The sequence below is a fragment of the Scomber japonicus genome, chromosome 21 (assembly GCF_027409825.1).
Source record: "Scomber japonicus isolate fScoJap1 chromosome 21, fScoJap1.pri, whole genome shotgun sequence".
Classification (NCBI taxonomy): Eukaryota; Metazoa; Chordata; class Actinopteri; order Scombriformes; family Scombridae; genus Scomber; species Scomber japonicus.
In genome coordinates this window covers 2,511,417-2,533,236 of record NC_070598.1, presented here as the reverse complement: position 1 = coordinate 2,533,236, position 21,820 = coordinate 2,511,417, and the positions used below count along the sequence as shown (strand labels likewise).

General features: G+C 38.4%; 1 protein-coding gene across 3 annotated transcripts in view; it reads left to right on the top strand.

Annotated features, from left to right (window-relative positions):
• Nucleotides 1–21,820, top strand: part of nebl (nebulette) — a 107,760-nt gene that overhangs the window by 35,252 nt on the left and 50,688 nt on the right. For all 3 annotated transcript variants that reach the window (XM_053342150.1, XM_053342149.1, XM_053342148.1), the window contains exons 4-5: nt 4,280–4,387; nt 19,304–19,343. In XM_053342150.1, the coding sequence (XP_053198125.1) occupies nt 4,280–4,387; nt 19,304–19,343 (148 nt within the window). The remainder of the gene's footprint in view (nt 1–4,279; nt 4,388–19,303; nt 19,344–21,820) is intronic.

Here is a 21,820-nt window from a genome sequence, read left to right as displayed (position 1 = left end):
TTCTTGTCTCTTTCTGTTTTGTCACAGTAAAACGTTTCACATGTGGCTCCAGCTGTGATCGACTAGAGTCCAGTTTCAAGCATTATTTGAATTGCATATTAAAGGTTAGACTGACAGTTCTGGAAGCTTCTTATTAAAATGCCACTCACCAAAAAAACCCCAACATATTTATGAAATTCAAAATATTATTGTTATTATTTTTCTCTATATCTGCTTGTGTGTTCTTTTAATGAGTCTGAGTTAAAACCTGACCTGATAATGACATTTGTAAGGAGAAACTTCACAGTATCATTCATTCTTGTCTGGCTGCAGCTCACATGAAACAATATGAATCAAACAATATGAGAATCGATATGTTTTAAAGATGCTTATGCACATTGAATTGAATTTGACCCCATGAACTATGTTTTGGGGCTATTTTTGGTTCATTTCCAGAGCCATTTTTGCTTTATAATGATGAAATAAAACTGTAGTTCTATGTTACATACAGATTGACATTCAATGACTCTTATTAGTAAAAGCAAAGGGAGCAGCTGAACTTATTATACAAGAACATTTGATTGGTAAAATGACTCACATTGAGTTATAATCCCAGTTATAGATTATAACAATGTGAATGTTTTTACCCATTTTATGCAGATATCATTTTTATTTTAAAGTATAAAGAATAAACATCTGCTGAGTCCTCAGATGTGTTGTTGTTTAGAGTAAATCAGTCTGATATTTACTGGTAATTAGATTACTGGTAATCTCTTTATTATCTGATTATCACAGCTTTGCTCACTACTGTCCTCCATTTTTATTTATTAGCTCAGTTCACTGACAGGTCAAAAGCTGCGATGAGTCCAGCAGAGAGTGAATCAACACTCTGCTGGATCATAAAGCAGATGACTTCAGACGGTCTGTCATGCGTACTTATAGCTGTAAATGTTGAACATGGACAGATTATTACAGGTGAAATATTTAATAACGTTTGAGCTTTGAATAAAAGGTGACGGGCCTTCAGTACACATGATGTTCACACAGGACACCTGCCGTCTCTAATGTGGGACATACATCTCCAACAACAGTTCAATCTGGCTTAATATCATTTACTCATCATCAGATCCCTCCTCATCAGACTTCATCCATTCATCTCTTCTACATCAGATTCCCCCACTTCAATTGTTATTTCCTCTTTCTGTAGATGTAGGTGTAGGTGTGTGTATGCAGCATCATTTTTCCATATCCAACGACAATTAAATCTGACTCAATGTCCTCCTTTACTTATCAGATCCCTCTTCAGACTTCATCCCTCCATCTCTTCTCAATCAGATTCCTCCTCTGTTAAATCCACCAGCAGGATTTACCTGTGCAGTGATTCTGGATTAGGCTTCAATTGTTGTTGTTTCCTCCTTCTGTAGATGTAGGTGGTGTAGGTGTGTGTATGCAACATTAGATTTTTTAAATTTTTATCTCCAGCAACTGTTCAGTCTTGCCCAAAGTCATCCTTTACTCATCAGATCCTTCATCCCTCCATCTCTTCTCAGTCAGATTCCTCCTCTATTAAATCCACCAACAGGATTTACCTGTGCAGTGATTCTGGATCACGCTTCAATTGTTGTTGTTTCCTCCTTCTGTAGGTGTAGGTGTGTGTATGCAACATAATTTTTTTCCTGTGTGTGTGTGTGTGTGTGTGTGTGTGTGTGTGTGTTTGTGTGTGTGTGCTTTTTATAGTTTAGGTCACTACCTTGTCATATTGGCTTAGCAGTTAACCTGCGACTGATGAATGGGGATTTAATCTGCTTTGTAGTGAGAGCAGGGACAATCAATGTGAGAGCAGAACACACACACACACACACACACACACACACACACTCACTCACGCCCACCGTAAGTGTCTGAGTCATATTTCTGCAGTTTACAGTCTTATGTAACTCTGTTCTGGGGGCTAATGGGTTGTTACTGATGACAGATCGACACCAGCAGGATGACATTACGGCTCAATGAGCTGCAGTGTTTCCTGTGAAGGTCGAAGTGAAGTGCAGACCGGACCAGATGAAGAAATGAGCGCCTGCTGATGAGTTATTGTTATTGTCTGTGGGCTGAACAGCTTCCACTCTGCCTGCTGTTTGGTGCAGATCTAGCCTCATTTTACAGATGTGTGATGTAGATCAGGATCATCTGGAAATCTGGATCATAGTAGTTACATTCAAATGTATTGAAGAGATTGTGGATACATGAAATTACTTTAATTAATGAATATTTAGCTTTTTTATACAGGTGCCAATTAGGGATGTGGCATTAAAACCGAGTAATTGAATAGTTGTTTGCAGGGTCTAAAGATGACCTTTGTGCTGTGGAAAAACTTCAATCAATAGTTTATTGGTTTATTTGCACAAAAATAAAAGCCAGACAAATATAAAAATAAAACGTGTCTGGGCTTATTTTAAAACCTCATCTATAAGAGATAATACACAATAACAATGCTAAGTGAAATAACAAAAATAAACAAAATTCACCTAAGTAATATTACGCATAATTTAGTGCAAAATAAAATAGTTAAATACAAAGAGTTGAGCTGTGTGGTCTAGTATGAAGGCTTCATTAAGTACTACAGAGCAATTCTGACTTTCAGCCACTAGGGGGATGTGTAAGTTTTTGTAAAGCAGTGTAGTCTAATAATAATAGTCTAATGTAGTCTAGTATGAAGGCTTCATTAACTATTACAGAGCAATTCTCACTTTCAGCCACTAGGGGGATGTGTAAGTTTTTGTAAAGCAGTATAGTCTAATAATAATAGTCTAATGTAGTCTAGTATGAAGGCTTCATTAACTACTACAGAGCAATTCTCACTTTCAGCCACTAGGGGGATGTGTAAGTTTTTGTAAACCACCTCCACCTTATTTTGAAGTAAAACCTGTAGTAAGTTAGCCTGCTAGCTAGCTAACTGAAGGGAACGTGATGCAGACGAAGCCACACAAAAGTCCAACGTGGTTTAAAAACTCCCAGAAAGTAAAAGATAAATGTTGTCAGGAGTGAAATATGTGGAGCAGAGTTGAGCTATCGTGGTTTCACATCGATAAAAAGCTGCTGTCGGCTGTGACGGTTACTAAGGGAGACGGACCTGACGCTAATCAGCAAACCAGTACGTCAACGTTTATAACGTCTAGTGTTGTAACGGCTCCTCTAAAGTTTGACAAAAGTTTCAGAGAGAAAACTAACGTTACGTCTCTCATTGCTAACATGATTGTAAAGGATATATGCTCAGCGTTGTTTATGATGGGGAGGAAAAATAAGCTACGATATTATATTTTTCGAGTTGTGTAAGCCTGTAAGATTTTTTTTCTTTTAATTGATGTGTAAGGCTGATAATAATTTAAATTAATACTAGTTTGCGCAGTTAAAGCTTGTTGTTTGTTATGAATATTGAAAGCTAGCTTTGACGCATTATCTATTTAGCTATGAATGTTAGCATGCAGCGAATATTAAATTAGTCGTTGGTTATATCCACCGACTAGGCCCAGTGCCAATAAAATGTCTGGGTTTTACTATCAATATACGTTTTTTTCAGTATCTTGCATAATAGGTTTCTATTGCAGTCTTAAATTATGATTAAAATCAGGAAATTGGATAAACAACAACTGCATCTCACCAAACATTCAACTCATTCAACTAAAATAGTTGTGAAGTTCATTAAGCAGCACTCGTCATAATGAATATAGTTATAATAATGGGAGTAATTAACACATTTTATTGCAAGTTATCCTATAAATACACTCGTGGGATGATTCTATTGTGAGATCATGTTCTAAAATCAGAAATAAAAGCCTGTTTTCCTTTTCATATCATACATACTGCTGTGTTACACGTATGACTGAGCGATTACAGTATATTTAAAGATCTTTTCACACTGTGGAAAGTTGATTGTAGCTGCAGTCAAGCCTGAGCCGTCTGTGGTGTAATTATGTCTGCTGTGTGTGGGCACAAAGAAAGGTAAAATCTTTCCTCAGATACTCTTCATCACTGTAGTTATTATATAGCATCGCTGTAATGTGAATTGCAGGTTTTATTGCTGCAGTTTAGCTCATAACTGAGTAATCCAGTTGATTAGTTTGTGAACTAATCGTCACCATTGTCACTGCAATGGCCGAGCTAGAAAGAAGCTTTTACTTTGACTTATGGGCACCGAAACCAGAACCTGATGCTTATGTCTATAAAACAATTTGTTGAACAAGAGATATTTAATAGATATGATGACACAGCAATATAAAAATTTTCTTCTCTCTTTCCTCTGCAGGTGAAGTATAAGAAGGATTTTGAGGAGAGCAAAGGTCGAGGGTTCAGCATCGTGTCCGATACTCCAGAGATGCAAAGACTCAGAAAGACTCAGGAGCAGATCAGTATCGTATGTACACACACACACACACACACACACACAGATATATCATGTTCATATTTCTTCTATATGCGAATGTGTGTATGTGATGTGAGGAATGAAAGTTAAATGTAAGGGTTGCACTTTGGTCAGTAAGAACACACACACACACACACACACACACACACACACACACACACACACACCCCAACATCATCAAGCCCTCCATTGTTGATGACATCGGCTGTTTGGAGAGGAGCTTCTTCTGAATCAGGTGAGTGTAAATGAACATGATTCTGCATTAATTTGATTTAAGACAATGTAAATTAAGCTTTAAATGTTGTGATGCTTGTTTCTGAAAGACCACAAAAGGCTGAATAACTAAAGTTAGCTTCACCTGATGTTAACATGCCCTTCAGTGCAGAGTATCAGTGCTACCTGAGCTGTTTGTTTATGTTGGAGAAAAAGCCGTTAAGACCTACTGTACACAGACAAGCAAGACAAGGATTAAACAAGATGTAAATGATTAAAGGAGCCCTGCGGAGTTTTCCTGTAAACAGACTGAAGTTATGTTTACATTCACCAAAACTCATTATGTTCATCCTTGAATTCTAACAAATGAGTCCTTCCTCATAAAACATTAGTGATGTTCATTTTTCCTGCATTGTTTATGTGCATATTTAGTAGCCTGCAGTCTTCCTTTTGCTGGTGCATTGCTGTGTTTTTTGGGGGCATTGATGCCACCTGTAGATCAGTGGAACAGTGTGAAAACATCTGCAGGACTGTGTATTGTGTCAGCTAGGCCTGCAGCTAATTACTTTCATTGTCTATTAATCTGTAGATCATTTTCTCAATTAATCAATTAGTTCAGAAAATGTCAGAAAATGTCTTATTTTGTCCACAGCACAAATATATTCAAGTTACTGTCATAGCAAACTAAAGACACCATCAAATATTCACATTTAAGAAGCTGGAATCACGTTTTCTTCATTAAAGTGATTCAAAATGATTAATTGATTATGAAAATAGTGGGTAATTAGCTTAATAGTCGACAACTAATTGATGAGCAGCTCTAGTCTCAGCTGTGTGTGTAAACATGATTCACCCACTAACCACTATAATAAAGCTGCTCTATATCACTACAAGAGGTCAAGAGCTCCACATGCTACCTTTAAGTAAGCAATAATAAGCTGTTATGTGTCTGTAGTCAAGTAAATAATGAATGAGATGAAGGTCAAGAATGTGTCTGGTGAAAAGTCAGTCATCAAAGCTCATTATTTTCTATATCAGAACACCTCAGAGTGTAATGAAACAATGACTACTTATTAAAGAGGAAAGGACACTGTGTTTAAATACTCCATGTTGTAACGGATGTTTAAAAGAGTTTGACCAACCAGTATCATTGCCATGGTTACCTGCAATGTAATACATCCAGAGCAGTGATTAACAGTAAAACAACAGAGTTTTTCTGTTGTAATGCTGCTTTTAGGTGCTGACAGTAGTTTATACAGTAGAAGAGAAAGTGTATGTTTAATCATTGGATATTTCTATGTGTGTGAGTGTATGTGTATGTGTGTGTGTGTGAGTGTGTGTGTGTGTGTGTGGGCCTACAGATGATGCTTCAAACACGTGTGACCTGATGACCCAGTGACCCTCAGCAGAAGTTGAAGGTACCATGTTTACAAGATCTTTTCCTCTTATCCTTTTATTGTAGTTTTTATCTCACTCTCTCCATCAGTTGATATTGATTTTTGTGTGTGTGTGTGTGTCGAGCGTCTCCACAGATGCACAAATGTGGGTGTTAAAACCTGAGCTGCATAATAAAACGTTTTTACTATAAACAATCTACAGTTAATACAGTCAGTCAGTTATAATTACGTGTTAAGCAGCTTTCATACAGGTTAATGCAATTAGTAGTGTAAAATGTAAACAGCATAATAATTTGACACCATTTAACACAAAATAATGAAAAAATGAAAATGATGGGAAGAATGGAAATGGATTGAATAGAATAGTTAAGAGACAATAACAAATGAAATAAATGGCATTATTTATTTAGGTAAAATAAAGATATAAATATGATATAACTTTCCCCTCAGCTTTCTTTCACGTCTCCTTTCTTGTATTTTTGTCGTCTTTTCTCTCTCTCTCTCTCTCTCTCTCTTTCCTCTGTTCACCTGAGCGAGTGATCGTATCATTCCGCTGCGTTAATACGCCACAGATCTTCTCTCCTCATTTGATTCGCTTTAATTAACACACACAAACTCTCTCTCTCTCTCTCTCTCTCTCTCTCTCTCTCTCTCTCTGTCTCTCTCCCTCTCCCTCTCTCTCTCTCTCTCTCTCTCTCTCTCTCTCTCTCTCTCTCTCTCTCTCTCTCTCTCTCTCTGAAATGGTGTGACATTCAACAGCCCACACATTTTTATTTTATTACTCGGCTCTTTTCAAGGTTGACCTGACGATGAGAGGAGAGGAGGGAGGAAGATGTGAGGGAGGATGAAGAGGAGGGCTGAGAGAGAGAATAGACAGAGGTATTTATGTTTCAGCTGAATTTAATGTGAGACGTCTGTTTATCTATCAAGTGGGGAAAAAAGAGAAATCAAATAGAAATCGTAAAAAATGAAGAGATGAAGTTAAACAAGAAGTAGAAGGGTACGTATTAAATGTGTAAGAGCCACTGAGGTACATATTGATATTTGATAAATAGTTTCTGTTGTAATCACATGCTCTATATTGTAACGACCCATTTAAATTCATGCCAAGGTAAATGTGCAGCTTTTCAGGGATTATAGTTGTAAATAGTTGTATTTTTGAGTTCTTGGATGCTAGAATACAAAAACATTTATTTTAGTTGTTTGTAACAGTGGAGTGTGCTGTATTGTAGTTTTATCACAGACTGTATAAAAGAAATGGACGTAACATCCGTGACGTCACCCATTGGTTTGTGGACTGCTGCTCGGAAGCCAATAGTTTCGGATCTGGGCAGCGCCATCTTGAAAATTTCAGGTGCATGCTGGGAAAATAAAAACATGGATTCTACTTATATGGGCATGAGGCGGGGCCATGGGCGGAGCGGGGAGGTTGCTATGGTTGCAAGGGCTGGATCTCGAAGACATTGGTCAATCAACCTGTCAATCAGGACGTAGCCACGCCCCTAATGCATACCCTGCTTTATCGTCAAATATAAAATCAGGGAGGCCAAAATGTCCCAAATGAACATCATACTGCATTGAAGAAGGCTTTAAACTAGCGATTGAGACCATAAACACATTTTGAAAACGTTTACTGAGGTTAGAAATCAAGTGAGAAGTTGGTGAATTCTCCATTAACTTGTATAGAGACGGTCGCCCCCTGGTGGCCTTTTGATAGAATGCAGCTCTAAGTTACTTCCGCGTTGGCTTCATTTCAGAGGACCAGAACTCCCTGCCTGAGTTTTATTGCAAATGTGCAATAATGGCCTAAAAAGGAAAAGTCTGCAAACAAGCTGAGGTCAAAATGTTGAATGTTTATATTGAGTGTTTGAGTATTACAGCCAGGGTTATTATAGTTTTTACATTTTCTTTAGTTTTTCTTTAGTTTTTTAGGTTTTTTTAAATTTCAGTTTAGTTTTAGTTAGTTTAACAAGCGATGAAGGAGTTTTAGTTTAGTTAGTATTTAGTTTTAGTTTTCCAGGTATTAGAAGAAGTCAAACTGAACAGGAAACAGTAAAAAAAAAGGAGAAAATGAGACGACAACAAAAACGAAGCTGTTACAGCTTGGAAAACATCTGGTTGGTAATGGATGATCTTTATGACTTTTTGTGACATAATTTGACAGTGACAGAAATGAAACATGCTCAAAGTTACAATTCTTGAGGTGAACATGTGGGGAAAAAAGCTTGCTTTATGGATTTAGGTGTGAATTTACAGAGTTTCCACCAAGTTCAAGAATGAGCGTTTACATCCTTAGCTCTGATTGGAGAGTTATCCCCTGATGTTGCAGCTACATACTCTACACTGCATTGTTTAAGATAAAGTAGAGCAGAGATGAAACTGTAGGGAAGTAAAAGTTTGAGAAGTAAATGTATGAAGTGAAGAAGCCTGAAGAGAGAAGTGTGTTGTTTGTGCTCAGCGGTGGCTGGTTCACATCAGGACAAGATCACAGGGATTTCTCTCATGAAAAGCTTTGTGTGTTTCAGAATTAATTAACAAGATCTGAGGGAGGGAGAAAGAGAGAGCTCCTGGTCAGCCTGGCAGATTGGGTTTTTTGTTATTTATTAATTTTATTTAACCACCTATGAAAACGGTTTTCCAATTTAGCTTGAAGAAGAGCGATTTTTTTTTTTTCACAAAGCTGTAATTCCCCAGAGAGGCTTGTTTACTGTGATCCTGGGTGAGACTCTGATGACTGCAGGCACGAGGGCCAGCCAGGACTCCGCTGGCAGGACTCAGCTGTTATTCAGGCCAGTAAACTGATGATGTGTTTAAAGACCCGATTCATTATTTGTACCATCAATGAGTGAGATTTGGTGTATTTTTATTGGTGTGTTTCGGTGCAGATTCATGAACAAGGGAAAATCAAAAACAGAGATTATATTTTTACACTTTTACACTAAGGTGAAAGTTGTAGAAAATGCAGTTAATACTTTATCAGAAGTTAAGACCAGCTTGTTCTGACGGTTAACTTAAGCACTGCTAGGACTTTTTCAGTAGTGCATCTGTTTGCCAACCTCTGTTAGATCTGTGTTTAAAGTGGCACCAATCAATTTTATATTTAAAAAAGTGCTCCACCAGTTTATCATTACACTCTTACCACATTATCAATCGAGAACCAGAGATATCGTTCTTCACTGCTGTCGACTTCAGTTTTACTCATATTAAAATCAAAAATCAGAGCAAAAGTTACCTCAAATTCTTCACATAGAGCAGGTCTAGTAACATTATGCACAATGCAACTCAACCATCAATAGTTCAATGGAAGATTCAGGTGTGTTATGCTATTAGTGGCTTAACACCCTCACGTCTTTTTCATTCAGTCCTAGCACAACAAATGTATTAGATTTTGACAAAAAATGGTCTGTGCAAATTTTTTCACACATGCAGTTCTTTCCAAAACTTCTAGACACACTTTGATGTGTAAAATCAGATAAATTCCTCTTTAACAATGAGAAAAAAGTGAAGTAGTTGCTTGTACTGACAAACCTGACTCTGCAGTTCCCTTCAGCTCTTCAGAGTGTTTTTTCCCCCAATCATTGTTTCAGTTTTCTGGCTTGAAACTTTAATTCCTTCATTAATTAGCAGGCAGCTGTCTCCAGTGAGACCAAATCAAACCAGAGCAAAAAAAAAGAAAGTTATATCTGCCAAGTTCAAATCATTGCTTATGTTTCTGGATGTGTAAATATCCAACTGTTGGTTGATTCAAGAAACGTTATCGTCCATCACACAGTAACATAATTTTCTCTTTGATTCAGCTCGGTTAGACAAATGTAATAATAACAGTAAATCAGTGAAATCATTGGTGAATACTAACATCAATACTGAAAAAGTGGCCAAAAACCAATTAATGAAGGGTTAAAAGTGTATTGATTGTCATTAGGAAAAATAAATGTAATGATGCTGGTCAGCTGTAAGTGTGCTGCCATACTGTTTGTATTACAGCAACCACTATCAGAATAACATCATAATCTATCAATGTGACTTTATGTCCAAAGAACAACTACCTTCCTCAGAGCAACCTCACGAGAACGAACCAAAAAAAACAGTTAAATAAAAGTCTATCTACTTATTGAGATGAAGCAGTTTAACTGGTGATAAATGAATCTTTTGTTGTTGCATTGAGCTGTGATTTGTTGGTGTTTGTGTGGCGTAGCAGCAGATGGTCATTTGGCTCACCGACAGTCAGATCTGCTGTGGTCGCTCTCTATCAGGTCGATGTCCTATTTATCTCATCTGCCATCTGACAACCTGATCTCACTGCCAGAATACCTGCTGCCTCTTCGTTTGGCAAATGATTTATCTGTACTGTGATGAAATTCGTGAGTGGAATTATTGATTAGAAAGAGGAAAAATACCTCCTTTGTTTTTTATTCTTTACTTTTCCTTAGTGTTCTCCTTTTTCGTGTTCACCTCAACCACAAGACATTAAAACCAAAACATTTTAGGCCATCAACCTTTCTTCTGTTGAGTTTGCTCATAGTGTTTCAAGTTGGATTCAACTGTACAAACATGCTTGATCATCAGCATAATTGCCAAACCCTAAAATATCCATATAAGGACTTTCACATTCATAAAAATGTTCCCAGAGAGTGAAAAGAAGAGTTTTGCTGCTCTCAGTAAGCAGCAGACACATTTATCAGTGTCAGCAGTCGTGTTAAAGGAGCTGAAACTATTAGAGACTATGAATCCATCAGAGCAGCTGCACTGTAACGGAAATACAGAGGAAACACTTTGACAAATTAGATGCTAAAAAAAAAAGAAAAAAATCTTTGTAAATCAAAGTGCTCCATGACTAATATGAAGGGTGTCATATGACAGTCACAGAGATATTAAAGGAGAGATTATTACAGCCAACAGTAGGTGATGTTTCACTGTCAGCTGTAACACAACATGAAACACCCTGATGATCATTAGAGGAACATAATCTTATTTTTGCATTAAATGACCAGTATGTAGGATTTAGTGCCATCTAGTGGTGAGGCTGCAGATTGCAACCCAGAGAGAGACAGATGACGGTAGAACGGTAGAACATTTCTTTTAGTGTGCGTCCATACATATGTTGTTGCCATGAGAGCTAGCTGCCAGGTTGTCATAGCTTGCAATAATTTATGAATGCTAAGTTATTGTATCATGCTAGTTAACACGTCTTTACAATCCTGTTTGCTTTTTAAGAAAATGTCGGCCCACTTTTTATTTTACTCAGTAACGGATGTGATTTAAAATATAGCGAAGATCAATACTTCAAACAAAACTTGCTTCAGTAAAAGTCAAATTACAGATAAAAACTACTCAATTACAGTAACACGAGGAAATGTAATTTGTTACTTTCCACCTCGAGATGAAGGTAATGAAAACGCAAAGAGAAAGAGAAAGAAAAGTCTCATTTTCAGGTGATTTCAGGAACACTAATTAAAACATGCTTATGAATATTATCATACTTAAACTCCAAATTCATATTAAGACATAATGATTTCAGGTCAGTTAAAACAGTGTTCAGGGCCGTTACGAATTTGGTTTGTACCTCAGAGAAAACTCTAATTACGAGTACATGGTGAATGTCCCAAAATCACTATGAACATGGCACTAAAGGCCCAATAATCATCATTGTGATGATTGGCAGGTAAATATATAAAAAAGATGAACCTGCATTATTCACCTCAACACCTTCTGTTCTATCATTAAGGGTCAATGAATGCACATCTATGTAACTGGAAGGCCTGGTTTTAGTGTGTGTTTGTATTTGTGTTTGTGTGTGTGTGTGTGTGTGTGTGTGTGAGGTACATTCCTTCCAGCATACAGCACTCACTGAACTTTCCTTCAAATCTACACACACTTAAACACACAAACACATAAACACTGACACATTCATAGGTATCCACACACACACACACACACACACACACACACACACTGTACCACTGTAATTGACATGAAGGACACAGTGGCGATAAGGTCTTGAGTAGAGGGCTAAATGTGGAAGTTAAAGTGATAAGAAGTACCAAATGACCCGATACCCATAAGACATTCAGCCATTACAGGAGACAGTCGAAGTCTAGATGAGGCAGTTCAGTCACTGACGGGACTTTATTTTGTGATAGTGCTGAAATAAAAGGCTGATATAAAAGAAGCTGAATGAGTGTCTAAGACATTCAGAGACAGGAAGAGTGACCCCTGTAACAAGGAACTCTTGAAGAAGCTGAAAGCAAAGAAAGAGAAAACCAAGACTGATCAACATATCAGAGAAGACCAAAAAGTATCTGTGATATTCAGAAACACAGAGACAGAAAAACAGCGACTAAGGATCTGAAAGTGTGACTAGGATACTGAGGAAGCCAAAAGGAAAATCAGGACATTGAGAGCCGACCATAAATTGAACAAGGTGAGTACAAACAGGATGTGAGAAAGCTCAGAATATGTCAGGGCCTTAGAGGAAGCTGTGAGGAAGGTTAGTAAAAGCTGAGAAATCTGAGTATGACACTGAAGACGCTTCAACGACTACTGATAGTGTGACAGTGATGTTAAGGACTCTGAAAGGAAGACACAGGCATTAAGAAATATACTAACAAGGACTTTGACCTTGACATGTAGAGCGTTAAATGGTGGCCCTGACGTCGAGGAAGCAGCTAGCAGCAGCTAGAAGTCAGTCCACGACAATATGGACAAACATGAAGGACTCTCACAGGAGAATGGAGTAGTGAGTTATAGGTCGCAGTTTAGTAAATATTTTTGGGATTCTCATTGGCGTTGGAAGTGATTTATTTATTTATTAATATGGCAGTAAGCACCACACATGGCCCACCTATAACTGCATTGACCACTCTAATTTCTAATTTTGAGAATTTTGACAAGTGTGATCTTCAATGCAAATATTTTTGGCTATCGTGATTTTCCAGATGTTGGCAAGATGGGTTAAAATGTTTGGTGTGTAAAGCACAGTGTACAGCAGGAGAGTTGTGAGGCTTTTTTGTTGTTGTTGTTGAACTTAACCACTGTGACTAGTATCTATTTTACTAACATATGCAAGAACTGACAAGACACATGGGCCCACTAAGTTGCTATATCCTGGGTTAGAAAGTCTTTGCTGATGTTGTGTGGTGCATTACAGTGTTGTCAAATCTTTGGTACCTGTGGGAATGCATATGTGTCCTCATGCAGGAGACATACAAAATAGGGGACCACATGCAAAATAACTAAGGTTTAAAACTCCTCAGGATCCCATGTCACTGTTGTACCTTTACTTACTGACATGTCCTACACACAACAGGAGCTACCTATGGATGTATGACAGGAGCTGGATACCACACTTAAAGATGGTTTCTCTTCAAATGAATTAAAATTGCTCACCTGGCACATAAACCAAAAAAGGTTTCTAGCCCACTGATGATAACGGGCTGGCGTTTGTCTCTCTTTACCGTCTTGTTGACCTTTTCAGCTTGACAGTAGGTCATACATTATATGTGCCATTAATGGCTGCTAAAGTACCCGTGCCTTTCCATCAATGATACTAAGAGCCTGTCAGCTGCTGCTAATAGCTCGTTAGCTCTGACCACCAGAAATCCAGCCATGCAATCAACTCAACTCTGAATGGTTACAGTCAGTCCTGAACTCTCCTACATGACTTCCTGCGTCGTCAAACACTTAGTTTCCTTCCCCATCAACCTCCCACTGCTGCTGAATTTTCATCATGGCAGAAATCAAGAGTTTAGTTTCTCTTTTAGGAGTCTGTCGTTTTACTCTTTTCTTCCACCAGGTTGTATTTCTTCAGTAAAGCATGCAAATGTTCTTTCTCCTCAACTTTTATGTGAAAGTAAACCCATAAGCAGCTCAGGTTGGCTAAATCTACATAATCTTTTAAATTACTTCTTCAAACTCATTTATATTTTCTTAGACTTTTATGTAATAACATCTGTTGTTGTTTTCCTCCTAATGATCCTGGCCTTGCTTTTATATTCTTTCTCCCTTCGTTTTTATTGCCTCTGCAGTCGAGTTTGTGTAATTAAGAATAACTAAACCTAAATATATTTTTTTAAAGATTTATTTGTGGCTTTTTTTGCCTTTCATTTATACAGTAAATGGCATAGAGGCTGACAGGAAACAGAGAGAGAGAGAGAGAGAGGGGAATGATTGGTCCCTGGCTGAATTCGAACCAGGGATGCTGCAATTATGTGGCATCCGCTCTTACCACCTGACCACATGGGTGCACAAAACCTAAATATTTACTGTCCTTTGTCCTCAGAGGCGACTGACATGGAGGAAGAGGAGGCTTCAGCTGCACCGGTGTTGGATGGAGAGATAGAAGAGGTTATAACAGTGAAGAGCGAGAAAGAAGAGTCTTTCCGAGAGACGATGATAACGACAACGACGATGACGACTGTCACTTCTGTTGTTGAAACAAGAGGAGCGATAGACGTAGGAAAACCACGTGGATTGGAAGACGTAGAGGAGGAGAGTGTTGGAACAGTAAGGACGGAGGAGGAGGAAAGTGAGGTAGAGACGGAGCAAGGAGAGGAAGAAAGTGAAGTAGAGACGGAGCAAGGAGAGGAAGAGGATGGAGAGGAAGAGGATGCCGAAGAAGAGGATGGAGAGGAAGTGGAGGGTAAAGGAAAAAGTCTGTTGGGACAATGGGAATCAGAGGTGAGAACTTTGAAATTTGGCTTCCCTGCAAGTTTTAAAATGTAGCCCATAAGTTTAATATTCAACTTTGATACAAACCTCTGAGTCATTCCTAATCAATAGACCTTCAGGTCAGGTGTATTGATTAGGAATGGGTCAGAAGTCATCAATCAGGAGTCAGTTAATGATCGAAGAAAGCAGGAGGACGTTCACATCTGACACCAGAAACCATTTTTGAAGACAAAGTTCTTCAATTAAGTCAGGAAACAGACCTCATGATGAGAGTTCATTGCCAGACTGCTGTTTCCAAGATCAAGAATGAACCTTAAATCTCAGAAATCAATCTTTACTTTATTTAATCTAAGTACCAAAAATGATTGTAGACGATCTAACAGCAGTACATCAAAGTTTTCTAATATTGTCTTTTGATTTCTAATTTTAAAGTAGACATTTTTACCAGCAGTGAACTCTGAGCTTTTAAATGGTTGTTCTGTCTATTAATAATATCCCTGTTGAACACACCGAGACACACAATGTGCCCCAACTGTAGCTCCGTCTAGTGTACTGCTAAACATCTCTGAGGATTTTTGCTTTTCTTTGATGAAGTCTGCTGAGAGGCAGATTTGGTTCCTCTGCAGAGAAACCCCCCTCGCAGCTCTGACTGTAAGTCTTTGTATTGACCTTAGCGTGGGGCATCGCCTGGCACTGCAGGTTTTTATAAGAGCTTAGAGAGGATTAGTGAAACTGCAAATGAAAATGTGCCATTATTAGCCTTTTGATAGTGTTTTTTTAGGTCTGAATCAGCCTGTTAGGAGAGGCAGTAATGAGGCACAGAATTAGGAAGGTTGACTCACAGGTTTCTCTGTCGTACTATTGTCACCAGGCTCAGATGGACACATTATTTTATAGATATATTATAGATATTATCCTTTCATTTTCAATGTTAGTCTAGTTTTAATGTCTCATTTAAGGGGATTTTTAACTCTGTCATAGCCTCTGAGGAAACACTAGATACTTGTCATTTTGGCATGGCAATGATTAAAAATGAAAATATAAAATATGAGCACAATCAGTTTTAAATGACTTAATAATAGTGTCAGTGTTGGTAGCATGTTGGTTATATGTGTATACTGTATGTGTGTTTTCAGGCCTCCACTGATTCCAAACCTCCACTACCAGACCCAACATTCAACAGGAGATGCAGTTTGATCGTCAGTGAGGTAAATTCATTCACTGTTAGTTCAGCTGATACTGTCACACCTGATCTGTTTGGTTTGGTTACAACAAACTCACTCACTGGTATATTTCCTGACAAACAGCACAATCAGCTTTATGAGAAAATTAAGTATGTGGAAAGTTGCTAAAATGAAATAAAGTAGTTTCATTTTTTTCAGCCAAAATGTTCCAAATGTACTACAGCAATATTCAACTTTTATGGGTATATTTAGACTCTGGCAGGACTTGGTTAATGTTAGAAAATGATGGTTTAAATGATGGAGATATAATACACAGAAGGAGCAAATTTACCTGTAAAATGTGAAGTAATGGAAAGTTAGTACAAAGTAGCATGAAATGGAAATACTCAAATAAAGTACAAGTACCTAAAACAGTAACTTTACTTTCCACCAGTGTAATTTACTGGTGTCTTTATTTGGATTAAGCACAAACAACAAGTCTGTCGTCAGTCTAAATTGATAAAAATAAGAATCATGAGTTATTCTGACATGAACATGAACTTATAAACAGTGAGTAATATCTGCTGTAGTTTGCATCTTAATTTCAAACTCATGAATAAAAATGTTGTTGTGGCCGTGGAGCTTGGAGTTGAAGGCGAGGCGTCATCTTCTTCCTCCACCTCTTCCCATGTGAGCTGACTCACCGCTGTGCTATTCAACAAGGAGACAGAAACTCTTTGACTCTTTGCAGCAGCACTTTTAAGCAAATGTCTCACAGCAGAAACGGTGAATGAGGACGAACGCTGTTGTAGGCTGTGGGAGGGTGAGGTATTGATTCCCTGGTGTGACTCAAACTTGGCAGCTCGGCTGTTTGCAACAGCAGAATGACTCATCAGCTACGGTGAAAGAGAGAGTCAACCCACTTTATAGAAGCATCTTCACTTATTCCTCCAGCTGCTGTCTCTGAAAATGCTGCCTTCAAGCGTCACCGTTAATCATCACGCTGCAGAAAAAGAAGATTAAATACATCACTCTCTGACGTTTAACACTCCAAATCGAAACACGCCACACTTTGGTTTCATTCTGTTTGACAGTCAGAATCTAAATTTGCTTCAGTTTCAATCAATCAATCAATCAATCAATCAATAACAGTCATGACAGTATATGAGACGAAACACTCTATTCTACCATCGTTGTTTCTCTCTCACGTGTCATTCCCCAAATTTCCAAAACACAGATCCACCAAACAGAGATGTTGCTGTTACCATGGAGACAATAACCTCTTCAAAGTTGTGCCCATGACAGCCTGAATGGAGCGAACCAGCCTACAGAACCCAGAGAAGAAATTATAGTACATTATCTAAAAGAAGGCACATTTTAGAAATGACATGGAGAGCTACTTTGAGAGCTAGCTTCCTGCCAGTCACATGCCTGCTGCTGAGAAGCCAGTCAACCAGTGTTTGGTACCATTAAGCACCTTTTGTTATTGGCCCAGTTTGGCTTCCTCTCACAGATTGCGGCCGGCAGCTTTGTCATCTGTGGATTAATTCCATTTTTCTCCTGGGTCTTTCCAGAAAATCTGCTCGTCTGTTAGAAACCAAAACCCTCCTCTCAGACTCAGACTCTGTGGCAAGTGTGTGTGTGTGTGTGTTTATTATGAAGTTGAGTCTATGAGCACTGTTCTGGTTCTGACCTTTTATCAAACAGTCAGTCAGTCTGGATTTCGCTGACTGATCCAACACACTTTAATGAGGATTAATGTTCTTTGTTTATCAGGGGGAAAAAAATCTGTTAAGTTGCAAATACAGACAAACAAATTCCAACAGAAGTTACGTAAACAGGAAGTCGTACTGAGAGTCTTTATGGGGTAAACTCCTGGTGGATATGAGCCAACTGCAGCTCAGAAGGTAGAATAGACACATTGGAGGAAGTGTACAGCTCTTCCTTCACTCTTGATAAATTCCCATTAATATGATCAATCCTTCTTGGTTTGAAACAACCTGATATGATGTAAAGTAAATCTGTTGTTATGTTCACTTGAAGGAATTTGCCAAAATGTCGGCATTTTGTGTTTAAATGACCAAAGTACCAAACAATGTTAGAGTAGAATAAGCTTTATTGTCATTGTGCATGTACAAGGAAATTGAAAAACCAGTAATTTAAATATTTGAATCAATCAATTTCAATGAAGAAAGAAAACAACTTGTACGATTACTATTAACTTTTTGACTGCATATTGGCCGCGTTCACACTGCAAGCCAAAATCCGATTTTCAGCCAATCTAGATTGGAACTAGATGCTCTTATGAAGTCTGAACAGTCATAAATCACATGAGATTGAAACCACATTTGGGAGGAAGTTTGGACAGATGTGTCTGAGTCTGAACAGCTCCAAACACTCAAAACGGTTTTGACTGTCCGTGACGTCTCTCTATGTCTCTACACTACGTCGCTATGAGACACCAGACCCGCTTATTCCAGTTGTTGTTGCTAGGTAACGTCACTGGAGGGAACGGAGGACGTAAACATCAGTCCATGGACAGAGAACCAAACCAAACTCTTAATCTTTGGGGAGATGGCTCGGTTCAAACGAAGCTCGAGGGTTTGTTGTTGCTGTCGCAATTATATGACATCAGACAATACACGCTAGATGACGCCTCTGCTTCGTCAACGTTGCCACGGCAACCTGTCACATTGGTCATTAATGTGGCCCAGTCTGAACAGAGCCAAATCCCACTTGGACACTAAAAACAGTGTGGACAGTCAGGCCTAAAAATCAGATTTGAGAAGGAATCAGATTTGAATCAGATTTGCCTGCAGTCTGAACACAGCCATTATGACTGATCAAAGCCCCTACAGTAAACAGAGAATTCAAAATTGTTACCCAAATCTTTGCTTTAGTTACAGAATGGTACAGAAGCAAGAAAGAAACTAATACAGAGTCAAATGTATACACACATTTATTTACATATAAATAAAGGAATGTTCATTCATTTTAAATGTTGTTTTTAGTACATTCTGGTTGGTTTTAAAAATAACTTTTTCAAAAAAGTAGGTTGTGTGAAGCTTTTTGTGTTCAGAAAACAATATTTTTCTTTATTATATTTCAGAAAGAGAACCAGTCTGGTCTCAAAACACTGTTTCACTCTTTGTAGAAGAAGAAGAAGAATATTTGTAAAGGAATATTTCATTGTTGTGAGTCTGAATGATCTATAAACCACAACTGATGTTTGTATATAGCTTTAGTCTTTTCTTAATGTTCATTTTAAATCTATGCCGCTGAGATCCTGACGGGACGGGACTCCTCTATGAGCCTGAAGAGAAAATGAAAAACAGCTAACGCAACATCCCTCCTGGGACGGAGCAGAAGTGCAGCTCAAGTTCAGACAAACCACACACACACACACTCTCACACTCTCACACACACACACACACACACTCACACTCCATGTCTCTTCCTCCCTGCAGGTGAAGTACAAGGAGGACTTTGAGAAGATGAAGGGTCAGAGCAAGTTTGTTCCAGGAGCCGAGCTCATCCACTCCAAGAACATCAGCGCTGTTATATCAGAGGTCTGAACACACACTTAACTCTTTACTTAACTCTCTATAACAGCCCTTTGAATAAATGATAACTTGACAAAATACTATCTGCATATTGATCAAACCATTTCTGTTTCAGTCTAAGTATAAGGAAGACGGGAAGAAGGAGGCTGCGATGTCTCTGTACTCCATCCTGCCGATCACTCCAGAGACACAACACGCCAAAGAGGCTTCAGAGCTGCGGAGCGAGGTAGTTACACTGAACAGCTACAGTAATACAACCAGGCGGGGAGTTCTGGTCCTCTGAAATGAGGCCAACGTGGAAGTAACTTAGAGCTGCATTCTATCAAAAGGCCACCAGGGGGCGACCGTCTCTATACAAGTCAATGGAGAATTCACCAACTTCTCACTTGATTTCTAACCTCAGTAAACGTTTTCAAAATGTGTTTATGGTCTCAATCGCTAGTTTAAAGCCTTCTTCAATGCAGTATGATGTTCATTTGGGACATTTTGGCCTCCCTGATTTTATATGTGACGATAAAGCAGGGTATGCATTAGGGCGTGGCTACGTCCTGATTGACAGGTTGATTGACCAATGTCCTCGAGATCCAGCCCTCGCAACCATAGCAACCTCCCCGCTCCGCTCATGGCTCCGCCTCATGCCCATATAAGTAGAATCCGTGTTTTTATTTTTCCCAGCATGCACCTGAAATTTTCAAGATGGCGCTGCCTAGATTTGAAACTATTGGCTTCCGAGTTACGTCCATTTCTTTTATACAGTCTATGAATACAACACTTTTTTTTTTCCTGTCTGTCAACGGTGGTATCTGGGAAGTGACAACAGTGTAGGTAGCAGGAGATCCTGGGCAAAACTGTGAAAATATGAATCCAGTGGTTATAACCTCTTTTAAACATTGATTCAACTTGACTCCAAAGGACTGTTGTTGTTAGTCATACTAGCAGGATTGCTCTGTGCTTTGCTCCAGACTGAAATATCTCAACAAATATTGGACGGCTTGTCATGAAATCTTGTGCAGACATTCATGTTAACCTGAGGATGAAACTTACTGACTGTGGTGATCTCCTGACTTTTTGTCTCGCTCCATCATGAGGTTGATATTTACAGTTCAGTATAAAATGTCTCATCAACCATGAGATGAATAGACATGATAATTTAAACCGATATTCACAAGTCCCTCTGCCTTTTTTTCTTTAGCACAAGAGGTTGGCATACAGTTTTTATTACAATATCTCAACAACTCAAATGGATCCACTCCTCAGAGGTTGAATTATAATTACTTTGATCTCTTCATTTTGTCAAAATCTATGATAAAATACTTGAAATACTCTCACAAACCTCGGCTGTATTATATGCTAAACTGGCATGATGAACAGTATACTTGCTAAATATCAACATCAACTATTCAGACTGTCTCTACATTATCATTTAACGAGCTGTGAGGATTGAGTTGTGATGGACGGATCATCTCATCTGATCTTCTGTTTCAGAAAAAGTACTCAGAAGAAGGGAAGAGAAGAGCTTCTGTCTCCATCTACCATCAACTCCCAAATACTCCAGAAATGCTGCACGCTCTGGAAATGTCACAGATGCAGAGTGAGGTACACACACACACACACACACACACACACACACACACACACACACATATATATTTCCTAGGTCAGAAGACACATAGGAGAACAATTTGACCTATGTTCTGTTTAGTGCTGATTAGGATGGATTGATGAATTGATGGATGGATGGATGGATGAATTGATGGATGGATGAATTGATGGATGGATGGATGAATGAATGAATTGATGGATGAATGAATGGATGAATTGAAGGATGGATGAATTGATAGATGGATGGATGAATGAATTGATGGACAGTTGGATGGATGGATGAATGAATTGATGGATGGATGAATTGATAGACAGTTGGATGGATGGATGAATTGATGGATGGATGGATGAATTGATGGATGGATGAATTGATGGATGGATGGATGAATTGATGGATGGATGGATGAATTGATGGATGGATGGATGAATTGATGGATGGATGAATTGATAGACAGTTGGATGGATGGATGAATTGATGGATGGATGGATGAATTGATGGATGGATGGATGAATTGATGGATGGATGAATTGATGGATGGATGGATGAATTGATGGATGGATGGATGAATTGATGGATGGATGGATGAATTGATGGATGGATGAATGGATGGATGGATGGTATTTAGATCTAGATTTAGAAGTAAAATTTGTTTAAATAGATAAAAAAGGTGAAATATTATTAAAAGTGAGTTTATAACAGAGGAAAAGATGTAAAGTCCAGCAGCCAGACGGAAGATTTCTGGACATTTCTATTAAAGCTTTTCATTTTCTGAAGGAAATTAGAGTATTCTAGTTCTTCTTACTATTATTAACTCAGCT